At 37.0% G+C, this 15,360-nt stretch overlaps 5 protein-coding genes across 5 annotated transcripts; 1 reads left to right on the forward strand and 4 right to left on the reverse strand.

Moving 5' to 3' along the window:
• Window positions 1–181: 181 nt before the first annotated feature.
• LOC105222072 (seminal metalloprotease 1) lies at window positions 182–1,232 on the reverse strand. The gene is made up of 2 exons (XM_011199257.2): window positions 943–1,232; window positions 182–888 (listed from the first exon to the last, which is right to left on the reverse strand). The coding sequence occupies exons 1-2, from the start codon at window positions 1,151–1,153 to the stop codon at window positions 332–334; spliced, it is 768 nt and encodes a 255-aa protein (XP_011197559.2). The 5' UTR covers window positions 1,154–1,232; the 3' UTR covers window positions 182–331.
• Window positions 1,233–3,975: 2,743 nt separating this feature from the next.
• On the reverse strand, window positions 3,976–5,074 carry LOC105222071 (seminal metalloprotease 1). Its single transcript, XM_011199256.2, has 2 exons — window positions 4,758–5,074; window positions 3,976–4,689 (listed from the first exon to the last, which is right to left on the reverse strand). Exons 1-2 carry the CDS (start codon window positions 4,978–4,980, stop codon window positions 4,124–4,126), a joined length of 789 nt encoding a protein of 262 aa, XP_011197558.2. The 5' UTR covers window positions 4,981–5,074; the 3' UTR covers window positions 3,976–4,123.
• A 1,878-nt stretch (window positions 5,075–6,952) lies between these two features.
• On the reverse strand, window positions 6,953–8,095 carry LOC105222070 (seminal metalloprotease 1). The gene is made up of 2 exons (XM_011199255.4): window positions 7,795–8,095; window positions 6,953–7,715 (listed from the first exon to the last, which is right to left on the reverse strand). Exons 1-2 carry the CDS (start codon window positions 8,006–8,008, stop codon window positions 7,168–7,170), a joined length of 762 nt encoding a protein of 253 aa, XP_011197557.1. The 5' UTR covers window positions 8,009–8,095; the 3' UTR covers window positions 6,953–7,167.
• Window positions 8,096–10,144: 2,049 nt separating this feature from the next.
• Window positions 10,145–11,151, reverse strand: LOC105222068 (seminal metalloprotease 1). The gene is made up of 2 exons (XM_011199254.4): window positions 10,850–11,151; window positions 10,145–10,766 (listed from the first exon to the last, which is right to left on the reverse strand). The coding sequence occupies exons 1-2, from the start codon at window positions 11,061–11,063 to the stop codon at window positions 10,219–10,221; spliced, it is 762 nt and encodes a 253-aa protein (XP_011197556.2). The 5' UTR covers window positions 11,064–11,151; the 3' UTR covers window positions 10,145–10,218.
• Window positions 11,152–13,708: 2,557 nt separating this feature from the next.
• On the forward strand, window positions 13,709–14,631 carry LOC125778422 (seminal metalloprotease 1-like). The gene is made up of 2 exons (XM_049455820.1): window positions 13,709–13,997; window positions 14,069–14,631. Exons 1-2 carry the CDS (start codon window positions 13,709–13,711, stop codon window positions 14,611–14,613), a joined length of 834 nt encoding a protein of 277 aa, XP_049311777.1. The 3' UTR covers window positions 14,614–14,631.
• Window positions 14,632–15,360: the final 729 nt, after the last annotated feature.

Below are 15,360 nucleotides of genomic sequence, written 5' to 3' on the forward strand. Positions count from 1 at the left end.
GTAGGAGTGAAGTTCCTTACTTCTGGCAATACTTCCGCGCTGCTTCCCAAGACACTTCTGGCCGATATGCGTTACGAAGTTATTATCAACTTAAAACTTAAACTTAAAAGGTTTTCTTATGCCTAACTCTGGATGGTACATTCCCGCACCAACTTCAGAGTTCATTTTCTAGCCATCTGTATAGACTTTTAGAGTGTTTGTTATATTTCTGGATAATTATTTATATTAAAATAAGAGATCAAATTACTACGAAAGCTTTTAGTTAGAAGATTTGGAATATATCGGTTTTCATCTAGGTATATAGTCATATATTATACGGATGTTCCAATTCTTAGTCTTTCACTTGCAACTCAGGGCATTTATACATTTTATTCAACTTGATTAAATCAACTGTACTTAAAGCCTCGCGCTGACCCATTAAACCCTCCCGTATTTCTTGCAACGGCACTATAGTTTCCGCACCATTTGCCGAGAAGGCATGCGGCGAATAATGCATAATACTACCATAGTCGTATTTTTCACCAAAGTCTTCAACAAAGTCCTTAGAGTATTTTGCAAAGTCATGCACAAAGTCTGGCTTAACATTCTCATAGGCTATCCGAATATAATCGTCCCGATCGTAAGTGCTTTGCATGTGATAGAAACCGAGAGTGTGCAACAATTCATGAATTATTTTACCGGTTCGATAGCATCCCGTATTTAAGTCATGTTTATGTAAATTTAATATAGAAATGTCCTCCACAAAACCAACAGTTGAATAACAGCCGCCAGGATTTCCCGTTATATTGACAAAATACGGCTGGTCGTCGTCCGCTTCTTTGAAATGCACGCACGAACCTTCTTCAACAATGTTCATCGCGTTTCTAATGAAATCCTTTCGTACATCATCTGAATACAAACAGTGTTCATTATTCAATCAAAAAATAAACTGACTTGATATACCAATTCCTTCCGAAAACTTGTAGTAGACAATACCATCTGGCCAATGTTGAGATGGATTGCTCATACAATTTCTGCTTTTCGGTCTCAAGACGATATCGCCTTCGAAGAAGCCGGGAGTCTGCTCAGGATCTTCTTCCCACTGTACAACTGTTGGCAGAGTATGGCTTCCACTAATCATCGCAAGCAGCGCCAGAACCAGAAATGTCCTCATTTCACTTCATCAATATTTAAAATTTTCCAAAATGTAGAAATGTAGGTTCGTATAGGCCAATGAATAAAAACTATATAAGCTAAAGTCCACATTTGCAGTGCTCTTTATAGAAAATAAGTTTAGTCACTGATTTGCTATTAAAAGTGACTTAGTCCAAATTCATTCAACTATAGCTTTCGACATAGATTTGGATATATGTATCTTCAGCTTTGAAACCAATAACAGTAAAATTTTCCCTGCGAACTAGAACACCGAATGCGCAATAAACGCTTTTTGATCTTAGTAATAAGCTATCCAATATGGCCCCTAATTTTTTCATACATTTTTTTAGAAAATTTGACTTTAGAGGTTCTTGAAATCTGCTCACGGCAAATCAGCACACAGCTGCTTACATAGGCTCCATTTCGAATTGCATGTGCCAACAAAGTTTTCGTATGCCATATTAGCGATTTATTGATTTTCACAGCGAAAAGCATATCTTTAAATTAGTTACACTGGTCAATAGCATTTTTAAGCTTGGCTTAGCTTATAAATACCGTATTCTTATTGCTATCGTACCTTGAAATATACATAACAGTAAAAAAAATTTTGCACTTTTTTGTATAAAAAAAAGCTTTAAAATCACAAATACACCAAAACTAAAAATACTTAAAACTATTCAAGACCTTTTTCTTATTGCTAATTAACTTCAGGGGTCGATGGCGGTCGAGCTATTCAAATACGGCGGCGAAGAACTGATAAGGAGCATGCATCAGGTTCTTTATGGAATATGGTCGGACGAAAGCATGCCCAACGATTGGAATTTAAGTGTGTTCTGCTTAATCCACAAAAAGAGAGACCCCATAATATGCGCAAACTACCGTGGGATTCCCCTTCTCAACATCGCATATAAAATTCTATAGAGCGTATTGTATGAAAGATTAAAGCCCACTGTCAGCAAACTGATTCGACCTTATCAGCGCGGCTTCAGGCCTAGAAAATCAACAACTGGCCAGATGTTCACCATGCGAAAAATTTTGGAAAATACCGTGAAAAGATCATCGATATACATCACCTCTGCATCGATTTCAAAGCTGCTTTCGACAGCACGAAAGGAAGCTGCCTCTATGCCACGATGTCTGAATTTGGTATCCACGCAAAATTAATACGGCTGTGTTAACTGACGTTGAGCAATAACAAAAGCTCCACCAGGATAGGGAAGGATCCCTCCGAGATATTCGATACCAAACGAGGTTTCAGACAAGGCAGTTCCCTACCGTGCTACTTCTTCAATCTGCCCCTGGAGAAAATCATTCGAACTGTAGAGCTGAATTCACAATTTTATGAAAACTTTTTCATCGAATGTTGAGGAATATAAATTATCTTATATTACCGAGCTTAGACTCACTTAGATTAGTTATAATACGAGTATACTGCTTTTTGTTTGCTATATTTATAATACTAAATTATTATATGCAGTAAACGGCAATCGGGGACTTGAAAATTTATGGGTTTCTAAAACTTTTAAACATGAGATATCATATCTCGAAAGCATTTTCTTGCAAAGTTATGTACTAATAACTCTACTGGTGTTTGATTTGTATATTAAAAAGCGAAAGAATCAGTTGGAATAGAAAATTATATTCCATAGAAAGTAGTGCGTGGTTGTAACCCGATTTCGCCCATTTTCTTCCTGTAAAATACTTCCTGAGATAAAAGATTCTGGCTAAGATGTACGGTGGCTTACCTATTGCCAAGTTTTTATACCGACTTTAATGAACCCTTTAACCACCAGCTCGACTGTGCAATTTAATTTTATAATCTTTAAGGGCTTCTAATATATTTATATGACACTTATTTGGGGCTAGAGCCAAGCAGACCTTTTAAAGAAGTTTTAAATATAGATGCCGCTCCATACTTAGATAACCTATACCAAATTACAATTTTATATCTTAGTTTGCGGCTTACTAAAACATTTTATGGTTTCTCGCTGTACTATGACATTTTGTGAGCGTGGCAATGGGCCACATATCGCTCATTTGCTGCAAGACCGGCATAAGTCAAAAAAATCGATTCGCCAGAAAACGCGTTTAAAGTTTTCAACTTACTACAACCTTACACGGTGACTCCAACCTTACACCTCTTCTTAAGCGGAGCATATAAGAGGTATTCATATGAATTTTTCACTCAACATGAAGTATGATATAACGAACAATTCTGCAGCATTAACTCAAAAATCACGTTTTTTGAATTATGCCGGTCTTGCAGCAAATGAGCGATATGTACGTCTGATAATTGTATTTCGTTCATGCATGTCACAATGTAGTGGTAGACCCTGTTTTCCTCAGGTTTGAAACAATTAGCTTTTGGTAAAAATAGTAAGTAAATAATTTAAAAGAAAAATAAAAATCTTGTCAAAAGTTTCGGATTTATAGTCAAATATGAAATGTGACGTAACGGGTCTTCAGCGACGGAAATTCAATTTCGACTTTAAGGTTATAAGAAATATTGTCACCATATACATATACTACATATACTTATAACCCTCAATTCAGCTGTTTCCGTTGAGGGCACGACTAATTTTATGGTTGCTTTTCGTTAAGAAGACAGAACTTCAAAATGCTACATATCGACAAACATGAATGCACTAATGTATTTAGACTTGCCCGATATTGAATTGATAGGATTCGCAGGTCAACTTTACGAAGTTAATTGGACTTTCTAGCAAGACAATGTCTGGACTACAAACGAAGCGAAAAAATTCCGATTTTAGAAAGCCCAGCAATAAGTCCAGGTTTAAGATGATCTGTGGTCAATATTACCAATTAAAGTTTTTTAATTTGGCTAGTTTCTAGCATTTTCGCAGAGCTCTCACTTTCAAATATGGCAAACATTTTTATTGAATTTCTGAGTAAATGTTACTGACACCGATAAAGAAAAGTACAAAAGCACTGTTATTTCTATTATATATAAAAGCACAGTATTTTATAATCATTCATGTGTATACTTTTTCTTTTTCTTACTGCAGCCGTACATTTTATTCAACTTCTTTTTATCAGATTGGGTAATACCATTGCGCTGCCCCAATACACCCTTCGATACTTTCTGCAATGGCACTATAGTCTTTTTACCATTTATCGAAAACGCACGAGACGAATAGTGCATTATACTACCATAATCGTAGCCTTGACCAAAATTAGAAGACATTCTTCTGGGGTATCTTTTAAAGTTATGCTCATGGCCCTTTTTAATATTTCCTCGAACAACTCGAACATATTTACTACGATTATAAGCATTCTGCATGTGATAGAAGCCGAGAGTGTGTAACAATTCATGCATTATGGTGCCAGGGCGGTAGCAACCCTTACCAATTGGGTAAGATTTTAGATTTAATGTTTGAACCTTGTTCCAAAAACCGACAGTTGAATAACAACCGCGGCTCATGGCCGTTATGTTGAGGAAATATGGCTGGTCATCGTCGGCCTCTATAAACCGGATGCAGGAAACTTCTTCAATGGCTTTCATGGCACCTCTAATAAATAATTCTTGTAATTCCTCTGGATAAAAATGGTAAAATATTGAGTCGAAAAAATTAAATAAATGAAAATAGGATGAGATTATTTACCAAAAGATCCTTCGGAAAACTTAAAATAGACAATACCACGGGGCCAATGGTGTTCTTCATTGCGCATACAATTACGCGACGAGAGTTTCAATACGATATCACCTTCGAATAAGCCTGGATTTTCTTCAGGATCTTGTTCCGTCGAGTTGTTGTCCGAGTTTGTTGGTAAAGATCGACTTGTACTAAACACGGATAGCAGCACGAAATTCAGAAATGTCTTCATTGTTGCTTTTAAAAATGTTTGCACAGGTTTTATCCGTTTAGTAATGTTCGCCAGTTCTTGACCTAAACTACTGCAGTGAGCGGCCACTTTTAGATTGCTTTTTATACAAATTGAGCCGATGCAATTACCTAAGTGTAGTGTTAAAAGAAACTAAATATACTTGCAATAAACTATAGCTTTCAACATCGATTCAAATATGTACATATATATACTTACCACCTGCTTTGAAATTGCTGATATTTGCTTAACTTCTGCTTCGGAGTGTACTGGAGACCAATCGCAGTTGTTTTGGTTGGCTTAGGTTTTGGTTTACATGTGTATTCTCAAGGCATTTACGATTACTGAAGTATTTTCCGATTATTCTAATTATTTATATTGACATATGTTAGTTTTACTGGCATGCATTTATTCTCAGGCCCACATATGTTGAATGAAAGTCAAAGAAAAAGCGCTAGAAGAATGCAATAGTCAACTAATTATATGGTAAAATTTCGTGCCAATTCACGTTGCGTAGGCTTGACTGCAATGCGAACGACTTCGAGTTCTCTATTCTGGTTGCTCCGTTTGTATTTTCCTAAGTCCGCACAGCCAGAGACGTTAATATTTGAATCTTGATCTGAAAACCCACAGACGAACTACAGCCAGAAGACTTGCTCCTTATGCCGAGGAAATGTGGATTGTTATCATCGGCCTCTACAAATCGCATCCATGAAACATCTTCTATGGTTTGCATGTCACCATTAATAAAGTTTCTTGAGCTTAATCTGAATAGAATGGCATATTATTTAAAAGTTTTCTGTTTGTGAGATCCCAAGCGCAAATAAACGAGCTCAGTTCCTGAAAAACCCTTCAGTATAGTTGCAGTAGACAACACCGTTGGACCAACAACAAGTTTCGTCACAGATACCATTTCGCTGTAGCAATTCCAACACAGTGCCACCTTCAATGAATTTAGTTCCGGATCTTTTTGAATCAGTGCTCCACTTCGATGTTCTCTATTTTTCCTAAAGAAAACCCCAAAAACTTTAAATTTAATGGGAAGTTCGAAAGAACACTCTTTGGCATTTATTTTTGGAAGTTTATCCCTTTCAAATGTTGGCCTCGGCTACGTTTCAGATGATCCATCCGTTGAGTCCGATTTTCGATGACTCGTTCGAGCATTTCGACTAGTAACTAGAATGACACGCGTGATGTTTTGCTCCAACGCCTGCATCAAATTGCCCGCAAAGACTTAAGGCTTTACATATACCCACTGGAAAAAGTCTAACGGTGTGGTATCACACGATCTTGGTGGCCAATCGACTGGCGCAAAACGTGAAATTATAGGCCCGCCGAAGTATTCTTTCAATTAATGTTTCTCTTCAGTTTGTTTATATAACCATTGACCCAGAAATTGGCCTCAGCGCTCAACAAAATTTGGCTCGAAAACATCGGATTTTATGCTTTCTGATTGATTGATGGATAAACGAGAAATGCAACGCAGGTCGCTCGGTTTAATCGGTCGCATATCTGTTGTGCTTTCTCCGTAATCACAAAGACTCACCTAGTTCCAGCAAATTGATAAAGTCCAACATTCTGCTAGGTGCCAGCGAAGTAATGTGATCCCTATTTGGAAATATAGATCCAAGGGACTTTAACCTGCGTCTGCAGACTGCTGTGCAGTCAGTTAGCAGGTGCTCTGGTGTTTCAGGCTCCCTGTCTCAACACCGGCAAGTGAGTAAGAGTAAGTGCTTCTTCAGCTTGCAGTGACCAGTGTAGAATGCGAGTTTACCGCTAGAAAGGCTGATTGCATATTTAAACCTGCTGAGATTACAAAAACAACCACCCCCTTGGATTGGTGCTTGTTCGATATAGTTCTTGCACTTTCCTGAAATTTTTAACTTCTTTAAAGCATTTTGCACTTTTTCCAGGCTGCATACGAGCAACCCTTTGCATGGGTTAGAGATAACGAACTAAGAGGTTTAACAATATATATATGCAGAGAGTTTAAAATTTATTCGAAATAATTGCATCAATAATATATTTGTTTAATAGTTAACCAAAAAGTAATACAGTTATATAAATATCGCTAATATGGCCAAACATAATAAAACTTGGTACCGACAACATATGCTCACTTATGTAATTATTATTTAAATCAGCCATCACCCCGATTAACTTATTTTTCAATGGACCCTCATTCGCGTGTTAATCTTTCTCAACACAGTTATACATCTTATTCAACTTTCTTATATCACCTTCACTTAAAGTCACACGCTGACCCATTAAACCCACAGGTATTTCCTGCAATGGCTCTATAGTCTTTTCACCATTTGCGGAGAAAGCAATCGGCGAATAATGCAAAATACTACCATAATCGTACGCTTCTCCAAAATCCTCAACCATGTCTTTGTCATATTTATTAAAATTATGCAGATATTGCGGATTAATATTTTCGGAGACTATCTGAACATACTCGTCCCGATTAAAAGTGCTCTGCATGTGATAAAAACCGAGTGTGTGTAACATTTCGTGAATCATGGTTCCGATACGGAAGCAACCCTGATTTATGGGAAATGGTTCTAAATTATATTTTTGAATGTCGTCAGTAAAGCCAACCGTAGAGTAACAGCCGCCAGGATTGCCTGTTATGTTGACGAAATATGGCTGGTCATCGTCGGCCAATATGTAACGAATGCATGACACATCTTCTATGGTTTTCATGGCGCCTTTAATAACAGTTTCTTGTACTAGATCTGCATACAATAGCAACATGAGAAAATGTTTAATAAAAAAACAAAGGTTAATAAAGTGAAGTAGTATGAGATTCTTTACCGAAAAATCCTTCCCAAATTTTATAATACACAATACCGTTGGGCCAATAGAGACTTGTATTACTCATGCCATTACGCGGCGCTGCATCCAACACAATGTCACCTTCGAAATAGCCAGCAGTTAGTTCGGGATCTTCTTCCCTTACTGAGTCTACTGGTATAGCTCGACTTGTACTAATCACCAAAAGCATTACCAAACTCAGACATGTCCTCATTTCAACTGATAAATGTTTCGAATCGCCGAACAAATTTTCTCCGTATTCCAATGTACCAAATACCAACACTTCATCAAAACCACTCAGGAATGAGCGCTTTTAGATTGCTTTATATACAACTTGGGCGTCATCTTTGGTTTAATATTAAAAGCGGCTAAGTTTACTTTTCATTAAACCACTGCTTTCGACAAGGATGGAGTAACGTCAAAGCTAAAAGTATTTTTAAATTTTACCAATATCTTCAACTTCTGTTTTGAAGTCGATATCAGTTACATTTTCAACGTGATCTCACGGACTTCTGGGTAACCCTTCAATTTGTATTATGAAAATTAGTTTCCAAAATCTTGATAATAGATGTTCTTCAGCACCATCCGAGAAATATCAGCAAACAGCTGCGTGAACTAGCTTGGGTGTCGAAAAAGATTTCCAATAAAAGTTATTGCCTATAATATTATTATATTATATTATTTTTTCAATTACTTATATGGGCAAGTGTTATTGATTTCAATTCACAATTTAAGAAAATAGTTTTACAAAAAATGTTGACCTCAACAAAAACCGTATTCACTGCAAAAGCAAAGCAATAGAATTTATTTCCGAGCTCTGCTACGAAGTAGCACAGACCGACTTTATTCATCTAGTGGCATTACTATGAAGACAAAGTTCTTTGTTTCAAGCGCTGCAATCATTAAATGATTTAGTTAAGTGTAAGGATCTGTGACATAACCAAACTTTTATTTTGTCAGTCTCGTTAATTTTAATAAGTTACTCCACAAAATCGAAAGTTGAAGAAGTTGTTCCTCTTGATCGTTACCATAACCTTAGTCCAGATCAGTAGCAACTATTCGCAACACCATCACCCATCTTAAGACCAATTATTGGATAATATTCGATCGAATAGACCACGTCCAGCAAGCAGTGAAGAAAATATAGCACCCGTAGCGGAGAATGTACACGAAGACTGTGGAGAATCGATTCTGTGTCGTTCGCAGCAACTCGCCCTGACTGAACAACTTGATACATTTTACTTCGAGATTTTAAAATGAAAGTGTACAAAATATAACTTTTGCAAAAACTGAAGCCAATCTTCCGATCTTCCCAAGCGACATCGGTACGCTCAATAGGTTCCTGAAAAGTTCCAAGAACATCCGACGTTTTCGAGCCAGATTTTGTTCAGCGAGGAGGCCCATTATAGGCTCAATGCGTTTATAAACAAAAAGGGCAACCCGAAAAGATTCAAGAACTGCCATTTCATCCAGAATAATAACCATATTTCTTCAAAAATGATAAATGATTCATGCTAATCGACTGTTTGATGACTGAAATTTAACCTCTGATCTCTGTGACATTTGGTTTTAAGAAGATGACGCCACTTTTCACACATCGTATGAATCAATGGATTTATTGAGAGTACGTTTTGGTGTCACTTTCACGTTTTTGGCCACTAAGATCGTATGATATCACACCGTTAGATTTTTTCTTGTGGGGATATATAAAGCCTTAGGTTTTAGGACAATCCCGCTACGATTCAATCCTTGAAACAAAACTTCACACGTGTTATTCGCCAGTTACCAGTCGAAATGCTAGAACGAAAAATTGGACATACCACCTGAAACGTAGCAGCGGCCAACATTTGAAAAGGATAACCTTAAAAAAAATAAATGGGTTTTCGAATGATAATTAACAGTTTCCATTAAATTTGAAGATTCTGTGTTTTTTCTTGAAAACAGTATTGAATTTTTTTATACGAATACTTGATCAGTGTATGGAGGTGAGTCGATTTAGCCATGATCTTCTGTCCATAAGCATTTTAGGACGTAAAACAATAGCTGCCAAGCACTCAATTATCCACATACTCCAAACTTAACATGATTGACTTTGGTTCGTTATATTCTATATAATAAATGAAATTCGTTTATTCTACAGAGGCTTATTCAGGTAAAACTTAATCAAATGCTACCTTTTCGTTATTTCCAACAAATCAAATTTCTCAAAAGTTTTGTAAACTAATACAAAAGCATGCTTATTCAAACCTTAATTTTAACCTCTTACATTTCCATATATTTTACTCGCTCTACTGGACCCTGACCGGAGTTTAGGCCTAAGCACTTGATCTAATTTGTGAACTCACAAAAGTAAAAAAGGAGTTTCCAAAATTTATTTTTAACTGTACTTGGTCTTCCATTGCACCATTGTCTATACTGTAAGTATTACACTTTCAAAGGACAACGATACATTATATTCAATTTGTTTATATCACTTTGACTTAAGCTACGACGTTGGCCCATTACACTGGCTTCTTCCTCTCTCAAAGGCACTATCGTCATTTTGCCGTTGGCAGAGAATGCATACGCCGAATAATGCAACACACTGCCGTAATCGTATTCCTCATCAAAATCATCGACAAAGTCTTCGTCGTACTTATTAAAGTTGTGCTCGGTGCCAGCCTGAATGTTCTCCGTGTCTATCCGAACGTAGTCATCGCGATTCGCGGCACTCTGCATGTGATAGAAACCGAGTGTATGCAAGAGCTCATGCACAATGGTACCGAGACGGAAACAACCCGTATCCAAGGGGTAAATCTGCAGATTATACGAACGAACGCCGTTGGCCCAACCGACGCTTGAGAAGCAGCCACCACTTGAGCCGGTGATGTTGATATAATAAGACTGATCCTCGGTAGCCTCCTTGAAACGGATGCACGATACCTCCTCCACGATCTTCATGCCGCGTAGTATATGATTCTTATGATCATTATCTAAGTGAAGAGTATAAAAACACCGTTACATATAAAGAATAGATCCAGATTTATTAGCAGAAAAAATTTCTTTCATTACTTACCAAAGAATCCCTCACTGAATTTGTAGTAGACAAGATTGTCTGGCCAACGCTTAGTTTCATTGCGCAAACCATTGCGTTGGTTTGGTTCCAAAACAATATCACCTTCGAAGTAACCAGCCGTCAACTCAGGATCTTCCTCCACTACTGATTGCAGCGGCAGAGCCAGAGCAGCGCCCAGCGCCGACAAAAGCACGAAACCCATAAGTAACTTCATGGTTTTTCAAACACTACCAAATTTTCAAAAGAAACGTTTAAGAAACACGACTGTTAGCAGTCCAAACTACAAATGAATGATTATTTGGTAGTTACCTCTGGTCAAAATTGCTTTATGGCATCATAAATATGTTTTCTATCAGTGCGTATTATATTGTGGTCGGCTTATCGCTTTGGATGTGTGAATTTCGCACAAATTCAATGTTAAATTTTTAATCCAAGAATATTTATGACCTTTATCGATCAGCATCGTTATCGTACCGTACTTGACGTTCCACTGACTACGTGGGTTTTACACTAAACATATACAGCTATAGTAGTTAATATATAGAAATTCTTCGTGTAATATAATGGTGAATGGAATTGTTGTAAATTATGGTTAATATTTGTTAGTAATAGTAGTAATTATCTGATACGCGATAGGTGAAGCTACGATCAGCCAGTTTTAAAGATATCATCGACATAAATATGACCAAAACGATAACTGTTATTAGGAGTAATGAGAAGTGTTGTTTAATAACAATATTCGGCTGATCCACTATTGCCAAATTCTTTAATTTCTGTTGGACTTGCATGACTGTCTTGTATATATTGTATATGGTACATACTACTGCTTTGTATACTCCAAAGTACCCCAATAGGTCTTCTCTTAGTACAAGAATTACTGTGGGCAAAAAATAGTACGACTTTCTATTTTAATTTCGCGCGAAAAGCCATTCATCGAAATACACATTCTTTTTCTAGATTGGTATGACTGTCAGTGACACTTTTGCCAAATTTCACATGAAAATAATCATTTGTGTTTAGTATACGCTTGTTTTTCTGAAGTATATAAAGTGCATCAGGCGATTTTTACGATTAGTGAAACTTTTCAACAAAGAATTTCGATTAAATTTTGTGTGCGGAATCAAATCTCTGAAGCTGAAACGTTCAGAATGTTGGAAAAGGCCTTCGGTGATAATTTTTTGTCACGAACAAGTGTTTTTAATTGGTACAAATTATTCTAAGAGAAATGAGAACGCGTTGACGACGAACCACGACCAAGACGGCCATCAACATCAACTGATGATGAACATGTCAATATAATAAAGCAACTGGTGCTGAGAATCAACAATTAACTGTCAGAGATTTTACTGGCATCGTTGGGATATCAGAACGATCAGTGAAAACTCTTTTAAAATATCATTTGGGCCTAAGAAAAATTAAAGCACGATTGGTGCCAAAATCACTCAATTTTTTCAAAATCAGCATCGCGTGAACGGGAATGAAACCATGCTTTCCGACTACCAGATTGTCATGACATGTATTATTACTGGCGTCTTGGATCTACGATTTATGCTTACGACCCGGAAACAGATTATCAATCGTCCGAATGCTGATGCAGAGGTAAGCCGAAGCTTTGATGACAACGGTATAGGTTTTGAAGAAACACTTAAGAATTTTAAAATTATGAACAAAGTGTTACGAGTTTTTGCTGCTTGTAGTCTATAGACAGGTTTTGTCCAGAAAGTAATGGGACTGATTTTTTTCCGGCGCGACTGTACTTCGGAGCGTGGACGCACCGACTGGAGAAGGCGTTCCTAGCTAACGAACAAAAGGCTGGTCAGTGTTCTCCACCCAGAGAGTCAGGACAAACATTTTCGACGTGTTTCTGTGAGTGGTGCAAGCCGAAAATGCAGAGTTCGTTAGAGCAGATTAAATTCTGTGTGAAACTCGTTAAATCTGCTACAGAGACGTTTGATATGATCAGGCCGGCTTACCCAGATGTTGCTTTAGCAAAAAACGGTGTGTTTCGGTGCTTTTTTGGAGGGCCGGAAAGAGATCGCTGATAAAGACCATGCTGCGAGCCCTGCTAATTCGAGTTAGGGAAGTTCAACTATATACAATTGCTTGGATTGCTATCCTCTGGTTCACGGCTTGAGGCTTAAGGTTTTTTTGATTCGTGCGAGTTGCATGAGTATAAAATGTGCATTCGCACCCGAACTTAGCCCTTCCTTACTGGTTCACCATATATTAGCCTACGACTTCAGTGACTTACAATATACCCGGTGTTAGTGGTAAAAACTCAATCCAAAAACCATGTCCTGTTGAAAACCTTAAAAAAAACCACGATCATCGCTAAGTTTTTAAAGGGTGAAGTGTTATATAATAGTGATATCAGTGAGTTGCGGGCTCAAATTTTAATGAAAACAAGAACACCTAATGAAGGAATATATTATTTTTTATTACCAAAACGAAAAGTGTTCAGTCAAGCATATAAATATTAAATCCACGAATATATGTACATATACAAATAAAATTAAAAAAAAAATCCATTTTAAGTTTTCGTTTCCTTCCTCATAACTATGGTATCACTGTCCTTAACAAAAAGGAGCTACAAAATAAGAGCTAACTATTACAACCTAGTTATTAAAAGTAATGCTCAAAAGAGAATGAATTTTTAAAGGATTTTCAAAGTAACGCTCCCACATTCCATAGTCCTTACTCAACTTCAGTGGTTTCCCTACAGGGCACGTTTACGAGTTTCGGCAGCACATTGCCAAGTATTAATATATTTTATTATCGCAGTCATTAAACAACAATAACTAAGTGTATACTTGAAGGTTCTTATTAATCTAATGTTAATATTATTTATTGACTCAGTAAATGTGTCGACGGAAACTAAAAAATAATTTCAATTCAAATTTGATTGTGAAGAAAAACGCACACAGGCAGCAGATAATGAAGTTCTACGTCGGAATATTGCTACTGGCGCTCACTACGAGTACGCTAAGTGCTCCACTAAGCCAGTCTGACTATGATGATGCTGAGCTAATAGCTGGCTACTTCCAGGGCGATATTGTCTTGGCACCTTCGCAGCGAAATGGTCACCGCAATGAGACACTACGCTGGCCCAACAACACTGTCTACTACAAAATCAATGATGGATATTTCGGTAATAGATTATAACATTGGACAATCTCATATTATTTCTTACTTATCACGCCAATAAATTTTGTTCCATAGACGAAGCGCATCGAAACCACATTTTACGCGGTATTAAAATCATAGAAGAGCTCTCGTGCATTCGCTTTGAGGAAGCCACCGCAGATCAAAAGTATTATGTGAATATCACCGGTGAGGCGGGCGGCTGTTACTCGAGCATTGGCTGGTTGAATGGCGTACAGTATTACAATCTTCAGGATTATCCTCTGGACACGGGCTGCTTCCGACTCGGTACAATCGTGCATGAGTTCCTACACACGCTCGGCTTCTTTCATATGCAAAGTGCCGCGAATCGCGATGAATACGTGCGCATAGAATTCGATAATATTCAGGAGGGTATGGAGTTTAATTTCGAGAAATATGACGAAGATTACATCGACGACTACGATGAGGAATACGATTACGGTAGTATATTACACTACCATGCTTATTCATTCTCGATAAATGGCGAAAAGACAATTATACCATTGAAAGAGGAAGGTGAGATTATTGGTCAACGACGCGGCATGAGCAAAAGTGATATCAATAAGCTGAATACGATGTATCGTTGTCCAGTAACAGTTTAAGTGAATTAATCTTAAAAACTTCTCAGCATTTTAATAAGAAAAAGATTTGTGAAAATGTGACAAAAAATCTGTAGTTTTCTTGATAAGTCTAGACGTTTCAAACTCTACAAGATCACTTTTTTGTAAAACTGATAACGTATAGGTATGCCTTCAAGCATTTCAAGTTACATACTATTTGTTCGAGCGTAGAGCCAGGAATTTTAAGAATGCGTTTGAGGGCTGCAAATAAGAAATAAAATATATTTTATTCGCTTTGTTTTAACAAAACTAATATATTGAAAAAAGTTACTCAGAAATGTTAAGAGCTGTTAAATGTTATAATGTTATGTAGATAAATTCCAGTATGGTACTCGTTAAAACAAAAAAACAGATTTGGCTAAATTGCAGATATCACAACTTTTTTTTAATTGTATTCTAATATTTTTTCACTTTTCTGAATTAAAAAAGAACTCCATAGTGATATTCATAAGAAGAACAAGAAAAGCATTAACTTCTGTTGCACCGAAGCTATTCCTTCACAAATATATATTACATCTAACAGATTCCTTTCAAGAACTTGACTTTGATCGGTCAGTTTGTATGGCAGCTTTAATATAATGATCCGATCTCAACAATCTATATATATAAAAGAAAGTCGTGTTAGTTACATCACTTATAACTCAAGAACGGCAGAACAGATTTGGCTGAAAATTGGTAGGGAGGTAGCTTAGAGCCAGGAGACGGACATAGGATACTTTTTATCTCTTT

The sequence above is a fragment of the Bactrocera dorsalis genome, chromosome 1 (assembly GCF_023373825.1).
Source record: "Bactrocera dorsalis isolate Fly_Bdor chromosome 1, ASM2337382v1, whole genome shotgun sequence".
NCBI classification, from domain to species: Eukaryota; Metazoa; Arthropoda; class Insecta; order Diptera; family Tephritidae; genus Bactrocera; species Bactrocera dorsalis.

Excerpts from the sequence above, each read along its gene's own strand:
- LOC105222072 (XM_011199257.2), bottom strand. The coding sequence starts at position 1,153 with ATGAGGACATTTCTGGTTCTGGCGCTGCTTGCGATGATTAGTGGAAGC. Across the intron at positions 889-942 it reads CAAGTTTTCGGAAGGAATTG|ATGATGTACGAAAGGATTTC; the intron begins GTATATCAAGTC and ends GTTTGTATTCAG.
- LOC105222071 (XM_011199256.2), bottom strand. The coding sequence starts at position 4,980 with ATGAAGACATTTCTGAATTTCGTGCTGCTATCCGTGTTTAGTACAAGT. Across the intron at positions 4,690-4,757 it reads GTTTTCCGAAGGATCTTTTG|AGGAATTACAAGAATTATTT; the intron begins GTAAATAATCTC and ends ATTTTTATCCAG.
- LOC105222070 (XM_011199255.4), bottom strand. The coding sequence starts at position 8,008 with ATGAGGACATGTCTGAGTTTGGTAATGCTTTTGGTGATTAGTACAAGT. Across the intron at positions 7,716-7,794 it reads AATTTGGGAAGGATTTTTCG|ATCTAGTACAAGAAACTGTT; the intron begins GTAAAGAATCTC and ends TATTGTATGCAG.
- LOC105222068 (XM_011199254.4), bottom strand. The coding sequence starts at position 11,063 with ATGAAGTTACTTATGGGTTTCGTGCTTTTGTCGGCGCTGGGCGCTGCT. Across the intron at positions 10,767-10,849 it reads ATTCAGTGAGGGATTCTTTG|ATAATGATCATAAGAATCAT; the intron begins GTAAGTAATGAA and ends CTCTTCACTTAG.
- LOC125778422 (XM_049455820.1), top strand. The coding sequence starts at position 13,709 with ATGTGTCGACGGAAACTAAAAAATAATTTCAATTCAAATTTGATTGTG. Across the intron at positions 13,998-14,068 it reads AATCAATGATGGATATTTCG|ACGAAGCGCATCGAAACCAC; the intron begins GTAATAGATTAT and ends TTTGTTCCATAG.